General features: G+C 48.9%; 1 protein-coding gene across 2 annotated transcripts in view; it reads left to right on the plus strand.

The window, feature by feature from the left end:
- MAPK4 (mitogen-activated protein kinase 4) overlaps positions 1 to 20,529 on the plus strand; it is an 81,655-nt gene that overhangs the window by 15,925 nt on the left and 45,201 nt on the right. For both annotated transcript variants that reach the window (XM_077346782.1, XM_077346783.1), the window contains exon 2: positions 15,700 to 16,981. In XM_077346782.1, coding sequence (XP_077202897.1) covers positions 16,436 to 16,981 — 546 coding nt within the window. In that variant the 5' untranslated portion in view covers positions 15,700 to 16,435. The remainder of the gene's footprint in view (positions 1 to 15,699; positions 16,982 to 20,529) is intronic.

Consider the following 20,529-nt stretch of genomic DNA (forward strand, 5'->3'; position numbering starts at 1 on the left):
GAAGAAAAATCAGAGGCAATTATATATCTATATATTGAACACTGTAGACAGGTGCTCAGAGTCCCCAAAGAATGAAATGAAAGCATTTTGTGTTTGACCAGAAGCAGTGAATTTTTACTGGAGCTGGGCTTAGGGTTCCTGCTTATTGTTCATGCTGCATTCTCCATGGACCTTGGGTACCTTGTTTTTCCTTGTGGTATTTTCTTGATAAGAACCCTCTTTGGAACTGTTCGGCCGGGACCCTAATTGTAGTGCTGGGAAAAATGCACTTTGAAGAGAAACCTTCTGAGATGTTAGAACTATAAGCAGGGGAGGAGCCCTAGATGAACTTCTGTTAGCTTTGTCCCTTGAGTTCTTCTGCTGTGTGCATTGAGGGATCTAAAGCTGTATCTCAGGGGTTCCCAGGGCAAGTGTATGCAAATAATAGACTCTTGTAAATATATCTGTGTGTATAATTTATTAGAAAAAAATTAGAAATTTAAGTATATCAATATGCTGACATCACTTCCAGATGTTGTCAGCATGTTGTGACTTTCTTCCGGGTTGGGAGCAGTTTGAGGGGGAGTTCAGGGGGTGAGATGCATCTAGAAAGCGGAGGACCCCCATTACAAGAGAACTCAGGCTCCACTTGAGGTTGACAACTCTCAGCCTACTTAAGTCTGGCTGTGCTTGCCCTGGTCCCCCAAGCACTGTTGTGTTCTCACCGTCGGAGTCGAACTCTTGTTTGCCTCCAGCTGCCCTTCCTTGCTTGCCGGTGTCTCGGGAACAATCTCCCAACTCACCTGAGACATTCGAGAGGGTTGATGCTTCTAACGCTGTTGTGGGAGGTGGGGAGATGCTTGCGTCTGACAGATGGCCACTCTCAAACCTCCTCCGTGCAGCGCCGGCAAAGCTCTCCAAATTTAATATCAGCCCTTCATTACTGAATCTAGCTCAGGTCAGCAGAGATGAAAGAGAGTGCAGTCCATTAGCCGTCGTCTCGATCCAAAGCAATTAAAAACAAACGCCCGGCTTGAATGAACTGAACCACATATCCTGGGAGAAAGCAAAAGCCATTCCGTATTGCGGAAAGCCTGTGCTTTCAGCGCCGGCTTCACCCACCTGTTCCATTTTAGTAGGCTTATTTCAGGGGCTCGGTTGGAACATTTTCCTTCTTTCCGCTTATAAGTATGATAAGGGAAGATAGATTTGTGGGGCTGGGATTTTCATATGCGTTTATGGTTGAGGAGATGGGAGATGAGCTGTAATTCCAGGGGATATCCAGGTCCCACCTGGGGGCTGGCATCCCTACCTGGATCAGCAGAAATCCAATTCTTGTGCTCTCCATCACTATGGTGAACTTATTTATTTGTTAGTTGGTTATTTATGTGATTTATTTCCCACCACTCCCAAGATGGCTCGTGGCGGGTTACAAAGTCCTCGATAAAACCCAATAAAACCCCCATTAAAAGGACGTACAAAAATTACAACACAGTGAAGAAGGCGATAAAACAACACAATCCCTTTGCCAATAATCCAGTAACCTACTACCTACTATGGAGGGAGGGGGGAAGGCCCTCGCTGGCAAGACAACCCCAGGTACTAGCACTAGCCTGGGGGTGCGGGCAGGATGCCAATCTTCCTCACTGCCCTGGCCTCAAACGTAAACCTGGCGGAAGAGCTCTGTTTTGCTTATGTTATTAACCTAGGCTGGGAAATTTCTGCAGATTTTGTAGGTGGGAAATGAGGACGGTGGGGTTTGGGTAGAACAGGGACATCAGTGAGGTATATCCTATGGAGAAAATGGATGTTTGAAACCCCCGGAATTCCTTCCTCTCCCCAAGCCCTGCCCTTCCCATGCTCTGACCCCAAATTTCCCGGAATTTCCCAACCAATTGGCATCCCTGTGCCCCAGGCTATGGCTAATAACTGCTCTCCACAGGTGGATTTTATTTGGTTCAGAGTGAGCCATATGGAGAAATTTCCGGAATAGTCTTTCGGCTCTTGTACACGGATGCCACTGAGGAGGGAACGCCTTCAGGCTGGCTCCGTTGCTCTTAAAACATTACTTTGCCCTTCCCCATGTATTTTGCGAGCTGAAGACAATCTGAGAGGAGGCCTTCCTCTTGATAAAGAGCCTTCACCCCTCCACTCTCTTCTAGTTCATTAGGGAAGCTATCAAAAGGCGTTTCTAATGAGGACCGGAGCAGGGGGGAGGAAGTGGCGGGGAAGAAAACGCTGGCACCGCACTCGAAAGCAAATCATCTCCCAGCTCTTCAAAAGTGAGCAGAGAGGCCTCTGGTAATATATGCACAGTTCTTTCGTTAATCTCTAAATGCCATGATTTTTAGTGCGCTTCAGAAAGCCGCTGAGGGGATTAACATCACACACAAAAGAGCGAGGGAAAAATGGCCTGCAAATTCTTTCCTCTCTGTGAAGGGTACGGTCGCCAGGTTGGGTTGGGAAGTACTTGTAGCTTGGGGAAGATGTGGTTTTGGGACTGGAGAGGCCTCAGTTGCAATCCCTAGAGCAGGGGTAGTCAAACTGCGGCCCTCCAGATGTCCATGGACTACAATTCCCAGGAGCCCCCTGCCAGCATTCACTGGCAGGGGCTCCTGGGAATTGTAGTCCATGGACATCTGGAGGACCACAGGTTGATAACCCCTGCTATAGAGCAGGGGTGGCCAAAATGTGGCTCTCCAGCTGTGGCACTATGCTGGCAGGGGCTCATTGTACTTGTAGTCCATGGACATATGGTGGGCCACTGTTTGGCCACCATTGTCATAGCCTCTGGCCCCTAATATATCATTCATGGCCACTTCAGTAGCTGCCCATGGGGAGATTTCCTGGTTAGGTAAGAAGAGTTGGTTCTTATATGCCACTTTTCTCTACCAGGAGTCTCAAAGAGACTTACAGTCGCCTTCCCCTTCCTCTCCCCACAACAGACACCCTGTGAGGTGGGTGAGGCTGAGAGAGCCCTGATATCACTGCCCGGTCAGAACAGTTTTATCAGTGCTGTAGCGAGCCCCAGGTCACCCAGCTGGCTACATGTGGGGGAACAGGGAATCAAACCCGGCTCGTCCTAACCACTACACCAAGCTGGCTAATCTACAGAGAGGACCAGTCACTGGTCATACGCTTGATAGTCCTGTTTCTTGATGGATGCCTGTAATTGCCTGCTCTTCACATACCGTTAGTTATTTATGAATCGATTTATAGATCGCCCCTCTGCAATTATGGGCTTTGAGCAGTTTCCGAATACGGTACACTAAAAACTATTAAAACATAATTGTAATCACCCATGGAAGGCTCATCCAGAAGTTTACCTTCTGACCCAACAGAAGCATCAGGCCCTTGATCCAAGTTGGTTTATTAGAAGGAACATATAGGAACAGACATCGATGGAGGTTCCTCACAGCAAGGAAATTGACAAAGACAATTTGAACAAAGGACCCACAGGGGCATATATAGGTCTGGGCTCCTCCCCCTAGGATCCAGGCGGGAAACAGGGTTCTCAAGAGAAAGCATTTGAACTCAGAGGTGCGAATACTGTGACAGCCAGGCTGGGTTATCTCCCCAGCTGGCCTTCCACTCCTGAGAGCCAGTTTGGTGTAGTGGTTAGGAGTGCGGACTTCTAATCTGGCATGCCAGGTTCGATTCTGTGCTCCCCCACATGCAGCCAGCTGGGTGACCTTGGGCTCGCCCCGGCACTGATCAAACTGTTCTGACCGAGCAGCGATATCAGGGCTCTCTTAGCCTCACCTACCTCACAGGGTGTCTGTTGTAGGGAGAGGAAAGGGAAGGCGACTGTAAGCCACTTTGAGACTCCTTTGGGTAGAGAAAAGCGTCATATAAGAACCAACTCTTCTTCTTTTCCTAGCCGCTACAAGGGTTGTTTAACATTTCAAAGGGGTACACAGCAATACAGCTCTCCTTTTGCAGCAAAGCAAAGCATAAACAGGAAAGAGGGGAAGAGATGGAAAGGAGGAGCCCTGGACAAATACCTGAGATTGACATGGGGACATGGCAATAATAATATAGAATTCGTTCCATAGCTGCCACAATTTGGCTGCAGAATTTAATGTTTGTGACAGTAGTGAAAATGCCCCCTATAGAAGGGAGCCTCATATAAGGGAAGGATAAATGTGGTGGGGAGACAAGGGAGGCCCATAGTACGTCTGGGTTGACCCAGCTTCAACCCTAGGCCTGGTGGAAGAGCGCCTTTTTACAGGCCCTGTGGAATTTGTACAACTCTGTCAGGGCCCAAATTTCCACTGGCAACTCATTTCACCAGGTAGGCATCAGGGTCTTTTCCCCTTCTGGTCAAGGCCTGCCAGATCTCTCATTATGACCACTGATCTCTTGACAGCCAAGTTCCGCTGGAGAAAATGGCCTCTCTAGAGCAGGGGTAGTCAAACTGCGGCCCTCCAGATGTCCATGGACTACAATTCCCAGGAGCCCCTGCCAGCGAATGCTGGCAGGGGCTCCTGGGAATTGTAGTCCATGGACATCTGGAGGGCCGCAGTTTGACTACCCCTGCTCTAGAGGATGGACTCTATGGCATTCTACCACACTGCGGAACTTCTCTGCCCCAAACCCGGCCTTACTTAAACTCCACCCCCAAATATCGAGGTATTTCCCACCCGAGAGCTGGCAACCCTGTCTTTGCAGACAAGGTTATTTGGAAAGCCCTCTCCCCATGAGTAGAAACTGCTGGTTGAAGCCCCTTCCTTTCTCCCTCTTCCCCCCTGTAACACCAGAGATGTAGCACAGGCCAAGAGCTCGCCTTTAGCGATGCTCCTTTCTCTCTCCCCCTTCCCTCTCTTTCATTTTCCCCACAGAAGGTTAATCCACCTAATCTTATTATTGCTGTAGGTGGATTGTTCTAGGCGGCCACTAAAGCCAGCTCTCTGATTCAACCTTGGAGCCGTGGAGTGATGTCATGTGAAATGGCTGGAAGTCACTGTGTCCCGTTCTGCTGTGTACTATTTTGGGATTTTGATTGGTGATGTAAACCTATTCTCTCCCCCACCCCCCACCTCCTTGGGTTTTTTGGGTTTTTTTGTTTTTGCTTTACCATTTTGGCTCTTCAAGGAGATGAGGCTGTGTTGTTCCTTAACTTGTGCGCAGCTCTTGGGTAAGTGTGGTGGAAACAGCGATGATTCACAGAACAGCTTCGTCCTTGGCACAAAAAACAGAATATTGTACACCGAAGAGGGGAGGGGAGGGGCTGTGGCTCAGTGGTAGAACCTCTGCTTTGCATGCAGGAGGTCCCAGGTTCAATACCAGGCGTCTCCAGTTGAAAAGACCAGGCAGGAGGTGATGGGAATGATCTCTGGCTGAGACCCTGGAGAGCGGCTGCCAGTCTGAGCAGGAGATATGAAAGACCTCTGGCTGAGGCTGGTTCTGGAGAGGCTGATTCTGTGAAGGTTCAAGGGGGTGGCAGGTGACAGTGGATGAGCAATAGGATTGTGAGTGTCTTGCATAGTACAGGGGGTTGGACTAGATGACCCAGGACGTCCCTTCCAACTCTGTGATTCTATGAGACCCTGGAGAGCGGCTGCCAGTCTGAGTAAACAATACTGATCTCAATGGACAAATTGGCTGATTCAGTATAAGGCAGTATGTATGCTCATGCCCGGTGTAGAGCAGCCTTTTTCAAACCTTTGGACTATGGAGGAGCCCCTGAAATAATTTTCCCGGCTTGGAGGAGCACCAGAAGTGATGTCAGCTGGCCACGCCTCCTTGCCATGCTCCCAGAAGTGTGATGTCACCAGAAGTGGCATCACTTCCCACGTTAACAGGTAGGCTTGAGGAGGACTGGGGAGGGGGGAGACAGGAGGCGGTTTAAGATGGGAGTAGGCCTGCAGGCTCCGCCCCTCCCAGGTGCAGAAACCACAAGAGAATTCACTCATGCTTCTGAGGAGGGGAGGGGGAGCGATGGAAGTGTCCGAATCCCTAGCTTGTGGCCAGGTCTATTAAGACAGGAGGGGAAAGGCCACGGACTCCGAGGGGTCCACCGACCCCTGGTTGGGAATCCCTGGTGTAGAGACTGATTGACTGATCAATGGTATTTAAAATCCCCCTTTTTCACTGAGTCTCAAGGCAGATTAGAAAGACTGAGCCCCTACCATCAATAGGATGGGACATCCAGTAGACACTGCAATGGGGTTTGGGTTGTAGAACCAACCCAAAGCCTTAAAAAACAGAACTGAAGCAAAGCATAAGTGTTGACATGACACATTAAGTGGATCCAAACCCGAATGCCACGGTCAAGCGACCACAGGATGGGAGCCATGTTGAGACAACCACTTCTGTGCCCAGGAGCCCAGCTTAAAGACAGCCCGAAACAGCTGGGCGACAGGCAGTGCCTCCTTGCCAACCTGCTGATTTTGCGGGGAACAGAAAGCAGGGTCTTGTATCCCCTTTAAACTCCTTTGGATCTCCTCAGAAGGCCCAAGGCGTATTCCGTTCAGGGCAACGTATTGACTTGTTTTGCTTGATGGCGAGGCAAATGGAGATCCCCGTCTCAAAGGGAAGTCGGTATTTACTCAACTCAGGGAACTCTTGCAAAATTGCGCCTACAAATCACCATCTATCTGGCCTGCAATTGACTGGATCGATTTTTGCTGTTAAGAGTGGCCCGGGAGACCTCCATTCTTGACTGCCCCCTCCCTTCGACCACTCTCTGTTCTTCATGCAACACGGTCTATTTTTACGGCCCGGATAAGTCTTCCAAAAATAGCATACGAGCGTGACTCCCCTCTTTCGTGGCGGGCGCCTATTGATTGGCAGGGAGCCTTTCATGTTAATTAGAGGCAAAACTCCATGGCGCTTAGTTGTGCAACTGGGTGTGTTGAAGCCGTTCAACTGGGTTCCATTCAGGGTTGCCAGCTCTGGAGTGAGAAATACTCCAAAGTGATTTGGAGAGGGGTGGAGCCTGAGGAGGGTGTGGTTTGAGGAGGGAGAAGGACAGAAAAGGACAGAGTCTGAGGAGGGCTAGGAGCTCAGCAAGAATAGGATCCCTTCCAGCCCACCTTCTGAAGCTGCCGTTTTCTTCAGGAAGCTAAGCAGGGTTGGCCGTGGTCAGCACTGGGATGGGAGACCACTAGGGAACTCCAGGGTCGCTACCATCCAGCGGCAGCCGATGAAGAGCCACCTTGGAAGGTCTCTCGCTGGGAAAATGCAGCCACAGGAGGAAGAGTCAGACCGCTTCTGCCCCCAAATTCCTCACCACCCCCTGGATCCTTTCACTGGCCTGGGAGGGGTGGGGGCGTGTACCTCCCACTTTGGTTCCTACAAGATTGTTTGAAGAATTATTTTGAATGGACGTTGGCTTGTGTAAGCAAAAGGATTTCCCTTAAGCCTCCTTCCCCTCCTGGAAGGCAATCGATGCGGACAAGGCTGCTTGCCAATATCCCCTCAGCGAGCTCTATGGCCTACCGACGGGTGGGCTAGCTTGCTGATCGGCCAGGACTGATTCTGCATCCTTATTATATATATATACATATTTGCTCTGCTCTAGTTGAAGCAGAGGAAACTCTTGGGGAAAAGTTGACACCTGCTTCCTCCGCAAATTCTAGAGCGTTGTATCAGTGACGACAACCTGCTATAATATTTATTTATTTATCAGATTTATTTCCTGCCATTCCCAGCAAGCCGTCTCGTGGCGGGTTACAAGATAAAACCTCGCACGAAAGCATACAGTATTCCCATTAAAATTCTCCATTAAATCCCAGGGGCAAAAACTATCAACTCCCCTCCTGCCCAGTCCATAGCGGCTGCCTCTTGGTGCGCCAAGGGGACGACCCCTAGCGACAACCACCGGCAGCAATAATCCCGCATGGTGGTAGTGTCTTCCGGGGGGCTCATCTGCTTGTGGAACACAGAAAGTTCCCGTAACGCCCTCAGCTCTTCCGGGAGCTCATTCCACCAGGTTTAGGGCCAGGACCAAAAAGGCCCTGGCCCTGGTTGAGGCCAGGTGAACTTCCCTGGGGGCCAGGAATGACCAATAAGTACACGCTCCATAATTCTCTAGGCCAGGGGTAGTCAAACTGCGGCCCTCCAGATGTCCATGGACTACAATTCCCAGAAGCCCCTGCCAGCATCTGGAGGGCCGCAGTTTGACTACCCCTGCTCTAGGCAGTGAGAAGATGGTAGACTTAGCTTTCTTTTTTAAATTAACAGCTCTATTTTGTTACCATAGAAACACATATCTTTCTAGAAGAAAGTTGTTCAGGGCGGTGAAAGTGAGGGGTGGGGAAAGGGGCTCCTGGGAATTGTAATCCAGGGACATCTGGAGAGCCGCATTTTGGCCACCCCTGCTCTAGCTCTTATCCAGATTTTGGGGGGTTCCACTTAATATGTGACTGCTGCTTTACCAGGCCAATTTTCACAGCACTGACTGCAAACTGGTCAAGTTCTAGTTCTTTTTAGATCTGTATCCATGCTGCAGACTTCAGCTCATTTGGCCCGTTCCCCAGTTCTTTGGGGAACGATAATTCTATGGCATTATCGGAATTTCCAACAGAAATCTTCCGGCACTTTGCCAAACTAAATCTTCAGGAGTTTGTGGGGCAATCTCATTCCCTCTAAAAAAGTCTGTAGTGTAGTGTAGACCTGTAATTGCAGAAAAAAGTGGGTGTGGGTGTGGTAGAGGGAAGCAAGCAATCTAATACTTGCAAAAATGATGTGCTACCAGGTGGTCAAAATGAGAGAAGGTTTTCTGTTCTATAGAGCATTTGCTGGCAGGGGTTCATGGGAATTGTAGTCCATGGACATCTGGAGGACCACAAGTTGACTACCCCTGCTATAGGGAATTACGAATGGCAGAAGGCAAGTATTTTTTTTGCTTCCTCCTGCTTCCTCTTGCTTATTTCAGGCAGGGGTGGTTTTTTGCTCTGCTTGGCTGCTGTCTTGCCTGTTGGTCGTGGCTGGCACAGTTCCGCAGGGCCTGCAAGACGGAGCTCTTCCACCAAGCCTTTGGTTGGGGCTAATGACGCTATAACATCTATGCCTCCCCCCAACAAAACACCCTCATAGAGGCATCTCCTCTGGGAAAACCTCCTGGCAGTGACCAGCTTCTGGTAAAAACAACCAGTGCTTTTAATCAGATGCTGCTGAACTGTTAATTGGTTTTAAATTCTTCAATTGTTATTAATGTTTTACTGTTTTTTAAAAATCTGTTATTGATAATATGTGCACATACACCCCCCTGAGCTGGTCTCGTGAGGGCGGTCTAGAAATTTAATAAATAATAGTAATAGTAATAGTAATAGTAATAGTAATAGTAATAATAATAATAATAATAATAATAATAATAATAATAATAATAATAATAATAATAATAATAAAGGAGAAGGGGTGGATCTTCTAATTTTCCCTATGCCATTTGTTCCAGAACAGAGCTGCCCTGGCCAAGACTAAAGCTGTCCAACCTTGATCTTAAAAAAACCATCTTTCTTATTTACTTTAAACCGTTCTTCCAAACAGAATGCCTTGTTTCAAGCCGTGTCTTCCAGTCAAAGGTTCGATGTATTTCGCGAGCTCAAAGAGATGAGAAAGGAAAGAGAGACTGGGTTTCTTTTCTACGTCTGTGCAGCCAGTGGTACGAAGCTGGCAAACAGTATGGATCATTCCTAACGGCATGCGGCATTGTGCAACACACAGAGGAGATAGCGTGGGATCGTGGCTGTTTGCGGGAATCCTATAGTGAGCCTACGAAAGTCCATTTTCCACCCAAGTAGCTGCTGCTGCTCCTGCATCTTACTCTCCGCTGATCTAATTTGTACAGCACCCGCGCTGCGTGGGTGTGGGTGTGATGTACACAGACACAACTGTGCCAGAATTCAGTGATAAAATAAAAGAGTGGGGGGGGGGGGAGGGCAGCAGACGCCTTTTACGGAATGCTTTGCTTCCGTCTAGGAGACCTATTTTTAAAAATGCTAGAGCTCCTGGTTTCTTATTCCCAAGCAGCTTCTCACCCTGGCAGCTTCCGAAGCCGAACTTGCTTAGCTTCAGCCGCTTCGCGCCTCTTCGGTAATTGTCTCGGCCCGTGAAAGAATGTGGAAAGATGTTTTCTGCTTGCGCGGAGAGGTTTGCCTGTCAGGTGGAATAACCCCGTCGCCTTTCCCTTCCACAAGGTTTTCAACTCTCTCTTGGGAGCTTGCGAGATGTTCTGGTGGCGTGACATGCACATAAAAATGCAGGCTGTGCCGGTTTTGGTGGGCAGCTGTGGCAATCTGAAGTAGAACAGCTGGATTCAAATCCACCAGCATCTTAGGGACCAACAAGGATTTCGGAGGGTATCAGCTTTCAAGAGTCAAAGCTCCGGACAAAGGGAAGGCAGAGCTCTGGAAAAGGGAAGTAGGAAGTACCATCAAGTTGCAGCTGAATTATAGCAGGGTTTTCAAGGCAAGAGAAATTCGGGGGGGGGGGGAGTGCTATTGCCTGCCTCCATGTAGCACCTCTGGTATCTGTATTGGGATACTTGGTTAAAAGAGCAGCGTGTGGCCCACTCGTAGACCCATGATACTGAGCGCAGTAAACAAACCGCCCTAAAAGTATATTGCAAAAAAGGTACACTGACATTTATTCAAGTAGATCCAGTTCCCATTCACGTTGTGGTGAGAAGAGAGATAATTCATCTAACAGGGACCTGCCCTGTGACAAATAGTCAGCTTGTCCAGCATTGTGTGTAGGAGGAAGAGGGCACTGTCTCTATAGGAGAGACCTGCAGAGACATGTGTCTCCATGGAAGGCCATATGGAGGGAGGGAGAGGACAAAGATCCATAAGAAGAGAGTGAGAGGGGAAAGAACCATATGAGTGAGAGGGGAAAGGGCTATATGGAGAGAATGACAGGACAAATAGAATTGAGGGTCAAAGGGCAGCTCCCAGTTTAAGACAAGAAACCAGGAGGACCTCCAAGACTACATTTTACTCGCCCTGCCACAAATTTTGTTCCTCCTGAAGGTCCTACCGGACTCTTGCTCCGTGCAGAATGTTTTGCTTGAAAAGATACATGCACAGAGACGTGCAGAGAATACGCAGATCTTGTTCTTTCTTGCCCCAGAGGGATAGACCAGAGCCAATGGGATGAAATATTCCATCTAAACCTCCGGAAGAAGTTCCTGACCGTTAGAGCGGTTTCTCAGTGGAACAGGCTTCCTCAGGAGGTGGTGGATTCTCCTTCTTTGTAAATGTTTAAACAGAGGCTGGATAGCCCTCTGATGGAGAGGCTGACTCTGTGAAGGTTCAAGGGGGGGGGCAGGTTACAGTGAATGAGCAATAGGGATGTGAGTGTCCTGCATAGTCCAGGGGGTTGGACTAGATGACCCAGGAGGTCCCTTCCAACTCTGTTATTCTATTATCCTTTACACAGCCACTTCTTTGCTCCAACTTAAACGTGTTAAGATCTACCCCCCCCCCCGTCTCTACTGTGAGCTCACACGCACGCAACTCTCTTCCCAGCACACCATCTTGTGAGGCCACCAGCCGTGGCCTCATTAGCAAGCTGGTCTCCATCTTCTCCTCGCTCTCCTGGGCGAGCGTGTCTCTGAAGGGCTTATCTGCATGACGTAATGCTTTGGCTGAGCCCGCAGGCTTGCCGCCAACTGCAAAGTTGAGCCGAGCGTCGCATTTGGGTGATTTGCTGCCGGGGCTTGGATTCAGTCGAAACTCTGCCCTATTACGCCAGCAGTGTTTTCATTCGGAAACCCTCTTTACAAGCAATAAGAAGCTCAGAGCAGAAAGGGCCCTTGATCCTAAGCCTATTAGACCAGTCCATCGGGGCCTTGAATTAGCGGACGGAGGGGTTTGGACTGGGGCAACGTAGAGGGAGGGAGGGAGAGAGAGGAAGGGGATGTTGAAATGCAGTAAAACCTTCCTCGATGGAACCGGTTGGCAGCAGAGAAGCCGTGCCTGCAACTGAACCTCTTCCCCGTAACAGTGGAACGGTCTGGAAATGAGGACGCACTGGAAAGATGATGAATTATTGAATCCGCTTCTTGGTAATAGAATGCCGCCTCCATGGAACCCTTGACGACTGTTTCGGTGCCAGTTCAGGAAACACATGGGCGGTGGGTGAACAGTAGGGTTGCCAGGCTCCAGGTGATAACTGGAGGCCTCCGGCCATGTCACTCGAATTCCAGATCAATATCAGTCTCCTGGAGAAAACAGCAGTTTTGGAGAGGAGGCATTACAGCATTTTACCTTGCTGCAGTTCCTCCCCTGCCGACTCTACCCCCAAATCCGCAGGTGTTTACCAATTCCGAGCTGGTAACCTTACTGACAAGATAAAACATGTTCTATAGAGGTCCATGTGAACATGTGTTGCCCTCGGGAGGCCAGTCTCCAGGTGGGAATTGTGGATCCGCAGTTTTGCAACTCATCTCTAGGTGACAGAGATCAGTTCCCATGGAGAAAATGGAAGGTGGACTCCATAGGGTCCCTCTGTACCCAAAATCCCACCCACTCCTGTCTCCTCCTCCAAAGTCTCCAGGTATTTCCCCTGAGCTGGCAACCCTAATGGGCCCTATATGGAAAATAGGATTCTTGGTCCTTCAAGGTCAGTTTTGTCTACTCAGACTGATGGCAGAAATCCAGGGTTTCAGGTGGAGGTCCTTCATGTCACCTAACAGCTGCTGCTGGGGATTGAGCCTGGGATGTTCCGCGTGTTGAGCAGATGCTCTGCCACTAGATGTGTGAACCGACTCCACCGACTTGTGTTTGAGGCAGGTTCTGCCTATGGTAGAGATTCCTATGGCCTGGCACGCACCAATCTGTTTCCTGATACTTCCCAAGTTTCTTGAGGCTTGGGGGGAAATCTGAAGGGTCTTGAATGCAATAGGGAAACCAAAGGGACCTCCTCTTCACTACAGAGATCAATTCCTGTAGAGACAAAAAATTGTTTTTGTTGGAATATGCAAGAACTCATATAAAGAATATCTATCCCTCCCTCCATCCCATCCATCCATCCATCCCATCCATCCATCCATCCCATTTTATACCACCCTCCCTTCCAGATCAGGGTGGTTCACACAGGGGGCACCAGAGGAGATATGTAGCTATTTAGCATATTCAGATTAGGAACTTCCCGATATTTTTCCTCCTGCATCCTGATTGGTCCAGTTGGAGACTTCCTGCTCCTTTGAGCACACTTCCTCCCTGCTTGCCACCTGAGCAGACCAGATGAATGCAGAACAACAGTGAGTGAGTGAGTTAGGACTCTATGTACAAAGTTTGTTTTATTCTTAATAGAACTGTCTTATTCTTTTAAAGCAGCTTGCTACTCCTCTCTCTTGCATATTAAAACTTTGGCAACTGTTTTACAGGATGGACTTGAGAGTATTAATACCAACTAAGGCTCCTCCTGTCCCCAAACTTCCCTAGGCTCCATCCCCAAATCTCCATGAATTCCCCAATCTTAAATTGGCCACCCTAAATAAGGAAGGAAACAGCATGAGATTACGTAGAAGAGCTGTCTGGATCTGTCTCAACCCTCCACAAGTGCATCGGGATTGAGAACCAATTCACCACCAAGGAACGGCTGAGCACACCCCGAATATACATATCCGTTCTGCCGTCCCCCGCTAAATAGCTGTTGCATTTCACCCTGACCTTGGCCTCTGTCCATCTGGCATAGGAATCGTTTGCTAAATATAACCCTGTGATCAGTCAGCCTTGCAGAAATGGATGATGGTTATCAGCTTTGGGGGTGGGGGATTGGCAGAGGCAGGCTTTCCTTCCCTTCCTTTGAGTAGATCGTGCATATTGAAAGACCTGGCTACAGAGCTGGGGGGAAAACACTTAAGATGAGGGAGGCCAAGCCACAGCTCTCGCAATCCTGGTTCTAGTTGAGCTCTGATTAAGAGCTGGTCAGCTTGGGTTCGTCTCCAGGCCACCTGTGTTTCTGCTTCACCTGCTCTTCCTCCCCCTTAGCAGGTGTGATGATGAGTCTGAATTAGTCAGACCCCACCTGGACACCTGTGGGCAACTCTAGAGGCCCCACTTCAAAAAGGATGTGGACAAAATTGAGAGGGTACAGAGGAGAGTGACGAGGATGATCCGGGGCCTGGGGACCAAGCCCTACAAGGAAAGGCTGAGGGACTTGGGAATGTTCAGCTTGGAGAAGAGGAGGTGGAGAGGGACATAATGGCTCTTTTGAAGTGTTTGAAAGTTTGTCACTTTGGTTAGGAGTGCGGACTTCTAATCTGGCATGCCGGGGTTCGATTCTGCACTCCCCCACATGCAGCCAGCTGGGTGACCTTGGGCTCGCCACGGCACTGATAAAACTGTTCTGACCGGGCAGTGATATCTGGGCTCTCTCAGCCTCACCCACCCCACAGAGTGTCTGTTGTGGGAAGAGGAATGGGAAGGCGACTGTAAGCCGCTTTGAGCCTCTTTCGGGTAGGGAAAAGCGGCATATAAGAACCAACTCTTCTTCTTCTTCTTCTTCTTCTTCTTCTTCTTGGAGGAGGGCAGGGAAAGGTTCCTCTTGGCAGTATAGGAGAGGACCCGCATGCATGGGTTTAAACTACATGTAGAACGGTATATGAGCTTCTTGTGGTGCAGAGTGGTAAGGCAGCTGTCTGAAAGCTTTGCCCATGAGGGAGTTCAATCCCAGCAGCCGGCTCAAGGTTGACTCAGCCTTCCATCCTTCTGAGGTCGTTAAAATGAGTACCCAGCTTGCTGCTGGGGGGTAAACGGTCATGACTGGGGAAGGCACTGGCAAACCACCCCGTATAGTCTGCCATGAAAACACTAGAGGGCGTCACCCCAAGGGTCAGACATGACCTGGTGCTTGCACAGGAGATACCTTTACTTTTACCTTTAGAACAGTATTGGCTAGACATGGTGTGTGTGGATTTACCATCAGAGTAGTTCAGCAGTAACTGCTTAAGGAGCTGGTGAGCTCCCCCTCACTGGGGGTCTTCAAGCAGCATCTGGACAGATACTTCTCATGGCTGCTTTAGGCTGATCATGCATCAAGGAGGGGGTTATGTGATGCTGAGGTGCATGTGGGCCCAATTCAGATCAGGACTGTGGTGCATGGGAAAGGGGAACTTGAGTTAATCCCCAGTCCTGTTTTCATGACCACTCAGGAGCTCCTGTTTACTGTGTGGGAAAAAACTTACACTTACGGCTACATGTAAGTTTCTCCAGTGTGATCCACATTTGAACTGGGGTCCCCACAAGCCTGGGGGGTGTGGAACTCAGAAGCATGTTTTTGTAACTTCTGCATTGACCCTACGTACAGTTCTAGAAATATTAGGAAGGGGAATAGAAATATTAGGAAGGGGAAGACTAGAAGAACCTCTCATGAGATTTTCAAAGAAGAAGAGTTGGTTTTTATACCCCACTTTTCACTACCTGAAGGAGCGGCGTCCAATCACCTTCTCTTCCTCTCCCCACATTGGACACCCTGTGAGGGAGGTGGGGCTGAGTGAGCTCTGGCAGGACTGCTTTTTGAGAACAGAGCTGTCAGGACTGTAGCAAGTCCAAGCTCACCCAGTTGGCTGCATGTGGGGGAGCGGGGAATCACCCCCGGCTCGCCAGATTAGAGGCCATCTCTCTTAACCACCCTACCACACTGGCTGTTGTCACCATGCAGGTTGCTGTCACGGATGCATCCCCATCTCTTTTTTTTCTTCAGGAGGGAAGGGTTTAATCCAAAATGTCTGCATCATTGTTCAAATAATTTGTTTCCCCCCCCTTGCAGGAGGAAGCTTTGTAACAATGGAGAAGTACCAGATGCTGAGTAACAGATCAAGCAGTGCGCAGTTCAGCCGACAAATGATGCGCGGAAGACGCTGAGTGTCTCATCTCCAACGTCTCTCTGCCTTCATCGCTATCTTCTGATGATAAAATGGAAGACTGAGCTGACACTCGAAGAATGCACGGTAGGAATTGCCCCAAGGCTTATGAAAATATTGGTCACACACAGAAAAAAAATGCTGTCCGATTCCGTCTCTGAAGGTTTCCGGCGAATGTTGACTTCCAAATACCTCTTGGCTGAAGGTCTGTCTTTGGCTAATAAAAGGAACGTGAGTCAAGCCCTCCGGCTTACATGTTGACTTTTGTTGGGTCCCATTCCCAGAAAGAAGAAAGAAGGGTAGCTTGAAAACTCAATTGGTTTCCAGGCATATTGCAGAGGAAGCTTTTACTGATTTTTCTTGAGCGAAACAACCTTCATCTCCTCCAGCTCCACTCCCTCCTCCAGCGCAACGGGGCACTGCTTTAAGTTTGCCGCCTCCCGAATCCCCCGTTGTCCCTCGTTTTTTTCAATATCCTGCATGTTTGCAAGCCTCTTTTGTAACGATGGCCTCCGAGAAACAGAACTTACGAATTCCCATTCGTAACAACGAATTATTTCGAGCCATGGCCGTGATTTGAAGGGTCTCCTCGCCTACTGGAATTTCGTCCCTGGGTGCAAAGAGGGAGCTGAGCCCCCCACCATGGCGGAGAAGGGTGATTACATCGCTAATATGTATGGCTATGACCTCGGCTGCCGCTTCGTCAACTTCAGACCGTTGGGCTTCGGCGTCAACGGGCTGGTCCTCTCGGCGGTCGACAGCAAGAGCAGCCGGAAGGTGGCCGTGAAGAAGATCTCTATCAACGACGCGCAGAGCTTGAAGCACGCTTTCCGCGAGATCAAGATCATCCGCCGGCTGGACCACGACAACATTGTGAAGGTCTACGAGGTGCTGGGGCCTAAAGGAGCAGAACTTCAAGGGGACTTGTTCAAGTTCAATACGGTGTACGTTGTCCAGGAGTACATGGAGACTGATTTGGCACGACTCCTGGAGCAGGGGCCGCTATCGGAGGAACACGCCAAGCTCTTCATGTATCAGTTGCTCCGGGGGCTGAAGTACATCCACTCAGCCAATGTGTTACACCGTGACTTAAAACCAGCCAACGTTTTCATCAACACGGAAGACTTGGTGTTGAAGATCGGAGACTTTGGGTTGGCGAGAGTTGTGGACCAACATTACTCTCACAAGGTGAGTCCCTAGACTTGTTTTGGCTACTTGGGCCACGTTCCTGTCCAAGATTTGGGGAATCCCACGCCGGATTTCCAAATCCAGATAATATCCAGAATTCGTAAGGTTTTATTGTTGCCTTATTAGTACTTATTCCTTCCATATATACATTCCGTTTGCCTTGTTTAAGGAAGACAGTCTGGATTTACCTAGTTCCAGGCAGGAGGTTGTACAAGTTGCCTTCGGACCACACTCATAGTCCTCCGATTTTCTAAAAAATACACTATGTTCTTGAAGGATACATTTAGTTAGAATTCTCCAAGTCAAAGGTCCCCAGCCTTTCTGAGCCTGCAGGCACTGTTGAAACTCTGATACACTGTAGCAAACAAACCTGCAGAATGGAGCAGCCACAACATGGCTGCCACAGGAGGCGGAACATAGTTTACAGAAAGTCAGGAAAGCATGATCCTTCCTGACCTCCTTGGACCGGATGTTCCACAGGGTGGGGGCCACTTGCTATATTCTTTGTCTGTTCCTTTAATTGTGTTGGCCAAATTGTGTGAGCCAAATCAGAGAAGCCTGAATCGATTGAAACTTGATTCGGCTGATTCATGATTCAGCTGATTGAGAAAGACTCCACCAAATAGCTAATCCTAAATATCAGCTGTTTGTCAGGGGGTGGCAGGTTACAATGGGTGAGCGACAGGGTTGTGAGTGTCATACATAGTGCAAGGGGTTGGACTAGATGACCCAGGAGGTCCCTTCCAACTCTGTGATTCTATGATTCTGAGAAGAAAAGCTTGTTTATTTGTACCCTGCTTTTCTCTCCCAGAATTACCTTCCCTTCCTCTCCTGACACCCTGTGAGGTAGGTGGGGATGAGGGAGTTCTGAGAGAAATGTGACTGGCCCGAGATCACCCAGCTGGTTGCCTGTGGAGGAGGAGTGGGAAATCAAAAGTGGTTCTACAGATTAGAGGCTGGTGCTCCTAACCACTACACCAAGCTGTCTCTTAAGGCATCTCTGCTGCCCATCCTCGCAGACGTGTTACAGTGAAATTGTATGATCCCTGGATTTATGGCGCTTGCAGTGGCTCAAAGCTGAGAATTCTTTAAATTACAATGGTAGAAAAGTTCCAGCTGAGATGATGCGGCTGGCACAACCCGTTCTAAAACAGGCGTTTGAACTTCCCACTTCTGTAAATAGAACGGGAGAGCAAAATTGATCAGGCGGTACGTGGAGGTTAAAAATGGCTGGCTTCCTCTCAGAGATGAATAAGGCTCCTTCTAGTATTGCCTGTGAAGACTGGCTGCATTAGTTGGATTACAGAACAACCTCTGCAAGGCTGTAGGGTGTCCGATGCAACCTTCCAGAAGGTTGAGCACGAAAACAAGGAGTTCGTAGGAACAAAATAATCAAGAATATTTGTTTCCAGGGCAGAGTCTGCACTTACTTTGTTTATTCCATAGTCAATCCTGTGGAATTCAGATCACTTTGAACTCTGGTCTTCCTCTTCCCCCCCCCTCCCCATTGAAACAGGAAAGTGTTCTGCACGTGGTTAGGGTAGTTCAGAAGGGGGCGGGGAGCCAAGCCTCTTTCTTTTCTTGAAAGGGGGGGGGAGGAGCCAAGCAGGGAGGCTCTTTCTTTTCTTGGAGGGGGGAGAGAGGATCGAAGAAGACAGAGGAGGGAGAAAAAAATCCAAGACTGACAGAAGTTGAGAGAAATTAGGGGCTTCTCTTTTAAGGCAAACTTGTCACATGAGCAGCTTTGGCCAATCAGGGGTTCTCTACCACGGAGCAAAGCCCAGATTCAAAACAGCCTGCTTTCTCAATTCGATTCTTAAAATATGGAGCATTAAAAACACTCTAAGATATCGCACAATAAAGATAGGGTCACTTCGGATAAATCCTTCTTGCTGCAGAAGGAAAATTTAAATCGCCCAAAATCAAAACGGAAATCGCATTCTGTGTAGATGGCAGGGACTGAATCGACCTGGGATTGGAATAAGGGCACAGGACCTTTTAATATACAAAAACGTTGCACAAGTCTTTGTATTAGATGATGGAGGTCCGATGTGCGGACCATTTCTGGCTCTCCAGCAGTTTAGTTCAGACCATGCTGCCAGTATGTGCCATGTGGGGGGAAAACATAGAAATATTCCACATTTCAAAATGTTTGAACAGAAATCTTGGCTATGTCTGACCTCGCGGTCTTCTAACTATTATTATTATTATTAATATTATTATTATTTATTTATTTATTTATTTATTTATTTACGTCCTGCCTCCCCCTGGAGGCTCGAGGCGGGTCACATAAAAACCAATCCCCTAAAACAATAAAAGCACAATAAAACATAATACAATTAATACAAAAGTTAAGACAAGAATAGCGGCAAAATTCAAAATAACTAACCCAATTCCACACCCACTAAGAAGGGAAAAGGAGGGGGCAGATGACAGACGCAACCGCCACATTTGTGAGGGGGGCTAGATCTTCTTGCTGCCCGGCCTCAGCCGAAAGCCTGGCGGAAGAGCTCCGTCTTGCAGGCCCTGCGGAATGATGACAATTCCTACAGGCCCGTTGCTCTTCCGGGAGCTCATTCCACCAGGTGGGGGCCAGGACCGAAAAGGCCCTGGCCCTGGTCGAGGCCAGGCGAGCTTCCTTGGGACCGGGAATGACCAATAGGTTAGCCCCTGCAGAGCGCAAGGCCCACTAGCTCCAGATTGAGGACTGAATCAAATTTAGTGATTTGGTTTTCATCTTCAAAGCCCAAAACAGTTTGGGACCTTTGTGTCTTTGGCACTGCCTCTCCTGTTATGTCCCCTAAAGGCCATTCTAGCTAACAAAATCTCCTTAGGAACCCTGGCCCTAACTCAGTGGTTCTCAACTTGGGGGTTGGGACCTCTTTGGGGGTCGAACGATCCTTTCACAGGGGTCAAGGCAGGGCAAGCAGCTTCACCCGGGGGGGGGCAGCATCCACACAACAGCCTTGCGGGGTAGATCGAGATAGAGCATTTATCTGTCTGGAGCAGCGGAAAAGAGCGAGATTGGCAGGGTGGGGCAAGAGGCAGAACTGAACTGAGAAACCCCAGAAAATAACCAATTCATATACAATCGTGAACAATGGATCTTCACGCCATGGGTCAGTTTTGGTTTAATTTCTGTGAAAGAACCCTTGCATAGTTTTATGGTTGGGGGTCACCACAACAGGAGGAACTGGATTAAAGGGCCGCGGCATTAGGGAGGTTGAGAACCACAATATGGCATTGTATCCCCCATCCCCAAATGGCCTATAATGGACCTGGAAGGAATGGGCATGCCCACAGCTCTGATTTCCAACCGTATTCTGCATGATCATGCCACATCGGGGGTTTCTCAAAGCCTGAAGAATGTTTCAGGGGTTTATTCCGTAGAAAAGCAGAGAAAGGCTGCATTAAGGAAAAGCCAGATGGGGATAGAATCATAGAATTATAGAATCATAGAATCATAGAGTTGGAAGGGGCCATCTAGTCCAACCCCCTGCTCAACGCAGGATCAGGATGGAGCGAGTGAAGGGTCAATTTACCTGTGG

Source organism: Paroedura picta, chromosome 7 (genome assembly GCF_049243985.1).
Source record: "Paroedura picta isolate Pp20150507F chromosome 7, Ppicta_v3.0, whole genome shotgun sequence".
Classification (NCBI taxonomy): Eukaryota; Metazoa; Chordata; class Lepidosauria; order Squamata; family Gekkonidae; genus Paroedura; species Paroedura picta.